Here is a 4,819-nt window from a genome sequence, read left to right on the forward strand (position 1 = left end):
TAAAAATGAAGGAAAGGTTAATTTAAATATGCATAGTTTATCTTAAATTAATTCTGTGATATTCATATAAATAATAATCAATAATTTAATAATATCATACATCGTGTTCATTATTATAAATGCTTATCTCATAGAAAATAGAGTTTATATTTAAACATGAACGAAAATATATGTACCTAGGAAAATAATTGCTATAAATACTTCTCAAGGTTTAAAATTGTCCGAAGTCGCTAGGTACATATCTACTACGAATCTCTGCTCTCGGAATGAAGAAAAAATCTTTACGCGTGGATTATTAGGAATCCTTGCCTCCGGAGTGAAAGAAAAACCTTTATTTGCTTACAATTTAAAACAAATATCTTGATTTTTCGCGATAATCTTTTAAAAATAATAATAAGAAATTATTTTAAACATTATCATAATAATTTTACATGTTGTGTTCTTTACTTTAATGCATTATCTCATATGAGACTCTGAGAATAACATATTTAAGCAACCGTGAACCATGAAAAAAATACCTCGAAAAATACTTATAAAAATCTATTTTTCTCAATCTAAAAAAATCTGCAAAAATCACTTTGTAGTTAATACACACAGACTTTTGCTTTTCAAAATCATACTTAAAGAAACAAAATCTTTTAAAATCTGCTTTAAAAGTCTAAACAATTTTGTAGAATTTTTGTGCTTAAATATGAACAATAAAATTAGTTGAATAATGAATACTTATTCTTTGCAGAACCTTTTTAGGTTCCCTTCACAAGCTTAATATATAACTTGTAATATTTTTTCTTTAAAGATCATTTTCACATAAATAGTTCATGTTGTAGATTAGATATGTGTGGTTTGAAATTTTTCAATGACTTTCTGGCGGCAACACCCGCCATATTTCCACCCGCCATTTGCAGGCCTCTTACCCTGTGTCGGGCGGCAAGGTTGGCAGCAGCCAAGTCGATTCTTGATTCATGACAGCACCAGGGCAAGTAATAAAAGTGTGACTGTCATAAAATTTAGAATCATCTACCGGCTTTTGTCCGGCCGGAACCGAAACTCCCGTCGGCTCTTGTCCGGCCAGAACCGAATTTCTTATTGGCTCTTGCCCAGCTGGAACCGAAACTCCCGTCGGCTCTTGTCCAGCTGGAACCAAAACTCTGATCGGCTCTTGTCCAGCCGGAACCGAAACTCCCGTCGGCTCTTGTCCGGCTGGAACCGAATCATTCAGCGGCTCAATACCCGCCGTAACAATATTCTCAACGGCTACAGTATCGTTACCAATATCATCAGGAATAACTGCAGCACAACTAACATCATTATCAATATTAGCCACGGCAACACCCACCGTAGCCATGTTGTCAACGGCTGCGGCACTAGCAGAACCAAAAGGTTCATCAGCAGCGTTACAAGCAGAACCAACAGGTTCAATAATAGCAGCTACGGCAGACCCAACCGGCTCATTATCAACAGCTACGGCAGAACCCACCGGCCACGCACTCTCATCAACAGCTACGGCAGATTTATATGCAGATTTCTGCTGACCAGCTCCATAGTCAGCACTTGTACAGATAAAACCACTACCAAAAATGGTTCGCCACAACATAGACTGGCCCACTTTCTGGTAGGTTGATGGAAACACGTCAGGATGTGTATTTCCAATGATGATATCTAAGCCTCCACTAATATATGTAAATCTTTCTGGGGGCATCTTAAATATTTCGGCGGCGGTTTCCGGATGGACTGAGCGCAACTCGTTGCCACCTCCGAGGTTAGGCATAACAGCTGCCTCAAATTCTCTCAGATTACCATCCCTGTCCTTCAGATAGAACACCACATTGCGGCAGGATGATTCACTACCGTCAGCAACAGAAATGTTTGTATATCTGCCGGTAGATTTCAGCTTCAACTTGTGGGACATCTTCTCAGATATAAGTGGTAGACTCGCACCAGAATCAAACATGACGGCGGCATGGCAGGCGCCGCCGCCAGGTGCTACAACTGGAACTATTTGCAGCAGGAAGGTACAGGTGCTAGGCGCAGAACTTGATTTGTAGACTGTATTCACACTAGCACTAGCCTCATGCAACATACGACTATGATAACCGTCGCAATTATTGGTGCCACAGACACCAAGCTTATCCGATTTATTACAATTGTCAGCAGCATGACCATCACACAAGCAGAGTTCACACAACTTATTCTGCTGGACAACTTTTTTTCGGTCAACAACATCCATCTTCTTAAATGTGGGACAACGGAAAATAGGATGTTTATCCTCGCAATTTTCAACAGGACATGCACTGTTCCACTTGGAAGCCTTGTCCTTTCCAGCCTTTCCATTCTCATTGTCACTGCGGCCAGACACTTGCGCGGCGGCAGCTCTATCACGATTTCTCTTGCCGGCGCCATTGTCATAGGACATATCACCGGCCAACATGGCACCCCTGGTCCTCTCCAGCAGTTCTACAATCTTCTGGATGTTTGGTTGGTTCATGCTACCTAGCTCCATCATAATTTTGTCTTTCAAATTTTCAGGGCACTTGTCTTTAAAAATATGAATAAGAGTTAGGTGATTGTAATCCTTAGCTGCAGAACCTACGATGGTTTCTACCTCCTGCATCATGCTCTTGAAGGTAGCAATTGCGCTAACCACGTCCACAGGTTTATCCACAGGTTTCATCTTGTTCAACTTAGTTAAAATCCTCATGAACCGGCGAGTGTTTGATAAAAACATCTGATCAAGAAACGCCCATTGTTCATTATGATCTCTAATCGCTGACACTTGCTTGCGTAGTTCCGGGTTGGTTATCACCTTCTCCATACACAACATCAGACTTAACCTCTGGTCAGCAAATCCATAACCAGAGCATAGATCCTTAAAGACCTGTTTAAAGTTTGGGTAATCCGTGTCAGTACCGTCGAACGACGGCAACAAACTGTTGTCCCAGCGCCCATACTGCGGGTTGGAACTCCGAATATCCACGGCAGACATACTTCTGGAGAGAATGGCAGGTGTCCCACTCTCATCCAAATTAGATGAACGACGTTCCATCTCTCTAAGCCTTCGGTACATATCACGTACTTCTTGGCGCAACTCCATGGAAATTTTAAGCACTCCCATGTCCATCTTCACCTTCTCAATGACGTCGAGGTTCCTGGCGACAGTGCTTGACCTCGCGTCGTCTGAATCATTGTCAAGCCAGTACAGAATTTTTGTACACTGCTCCAACGACGCATAAACTTTATCTGCAACAGTTTTCTGCTCACTAGCTTCATCCAAATCACGCTTGAATTCGCGCAGCTCACTAGTATCCACGGCAGGTTTTAGACTTTTTATTAGGTCAGATTGGTCCTTGACCTCACTAAAAATGTCACGAATTGATTTTAAATTCACATTTTCACATGAATTAAAACTTTGGCAGGCTTTTAGATTTTCATAAAACACTTTTATCTGTTCGTCAAACACCTCTAGCCTTTCATTGCCAATAGCGATAGCTCGCTCAATTTTCTGCTTTTTAGTGAGCACCATATTGATTCACTAGGTAATTATTTCACAGAAAAATTGTCAATGTTTTTTTTTCATCAATACACTATATGCTATTGATTTATTGAAGAATGCTAACGCCTATTCTTCAGATTCTTTGAAGAATGCTAATGCCTATTCCTCAGAACCATTTGAAATTGCTTGTGCAGCGCCTTCAACCATCAGGTTATTTGAAATTCGCTTGTGCAGCTCCTTCAAACTCCATTCCTTTGAAATTGTCTCAACCATGACACTTTGGTTGAGCTTGACTTCCGAATTAGCGGGAAGTTCACGAGATCAGTTGGCGAACATACAAACCCCCAATACCAGGAACCATCAAGTTTCAACAGCAGGTTTGAAATTGTCTCAACCATGACACTTTGGTTGAGCTTGACTTCCGAATTAGCGGGAAGTTCACGAGATCAGTTGGCGAACATACAAACCCCCAATACCAGGAACCATCAAGTTTCAACAGCAGGTTTGAAATTGTCTCAACCATGACACTTTGGTTGAGCTTGACTTCCGAATTAGCGGGAAGTTCACGAGATCAGTTGGCGAACATACAAACCCCCAATACCAGGAACCATCAAGTTTCAACAGCAGGTTTGAATATAGATTTATTGATGAAATTATTTCAAAGACCTGAAATTACAATATCAATTAGTTCATAATTCCAGTTATTTATAACCACGTAATCTTATTTGCTTTTTTAAAAATCATTTTTCTCTACGGTAAAAAATCTTTGGAAACTTTGGCTTTAAAGGAAAATTATTTGGTTTAATAAATCATTGTTAAATGCAACAATAATGCACATAAAAATTACTAAAACATATATTAATCATAATTAAGTTTCATGCTTAGCTGGCTAAAGCCCTTTTAAAACTACATATAATCGTCCTATACACCATTCTTCTTAATCAAATTAACAAATTCTACCTGAAGCTCTTATGGTTTCAAATCCCTGATATACTAGGGTCGTTCACACACAATGAGACCAATGATAGGCCCAATTTTGTTCTCCGAAATCTTCACACTCTCATATCTCATTCAAAAGTGAAAAACGTGGGCGCATATAAACAATCCATGCCGCGTCTATTACTGAAGGAAAGTCAAAAAAGACGACATTTGCGCTTAATTTAGGATTAATGATAAGGAATTAATTTCGTACTTGATAAACACAAAGCTTCCTCGAAAAGAGGTTAAGACACCTGTCCCCTTATTGTATTGGATCTTAAAAATCAGCTAATAGTGTCGGAAATATAAACACAGCCGAGTCCCTACAAAAGAACACGAAGCAATTTGCTA

General features: G+C 39.7%; 1 protein-coding gene across 1 annotated transcript; it reads right to left on the reverse strand.

Moving 5' to 3' along the window:
• Window positions 1–456: 456 nt before the first annotated feature.
• Window positions 457–3,698, reverse strand: LOC145326507 (uncharacterized). The gene is made up of 3 exons (XM_080169879.1): window positions 3,664–3,698; window positions 1,753–3,630; window positions 457–473 (listed from the first exon to the last, which is right to left on the reverse strand). The coding sequence occupies exons 2-3, from the start codon at window positions 3,518–3,520 to the stop codon at window positions 457–459; spliced, it is 1,785 nt and encodes a 594-aa protein (XP_080026005.1). The 5' UTR covers window positions 3,521–3,630; window positions 3,664–3,698.
• Between the last annotated feature and the right edge of the window lie 1,121 nt (window positions 3,699–4,819).

Source organism: Acartia tonsa, chromosome 8, assembly GCF_053477335.1.
Source record: "Acartia tonsa isolate MP-2025a chromosome 8, ASM5347733v1, whole genome shotgun sequence".
Lineage (NCBI taxonomy): Eukaryota > Metazoa > Arthropoda > Copepoda > Calanoida > Acartiidae > Acartia > Acartia tonsa.

Excerpts from the sequence above, each read along its gene's own strand:
- LOC145326507 (XM_080169879.1), bottom strand. The coding sequence starts at position 3,520 with ATGGTGCTCACTAAAAAGCAGAAAATTGAGCGAGCTATCGCTATTGGC.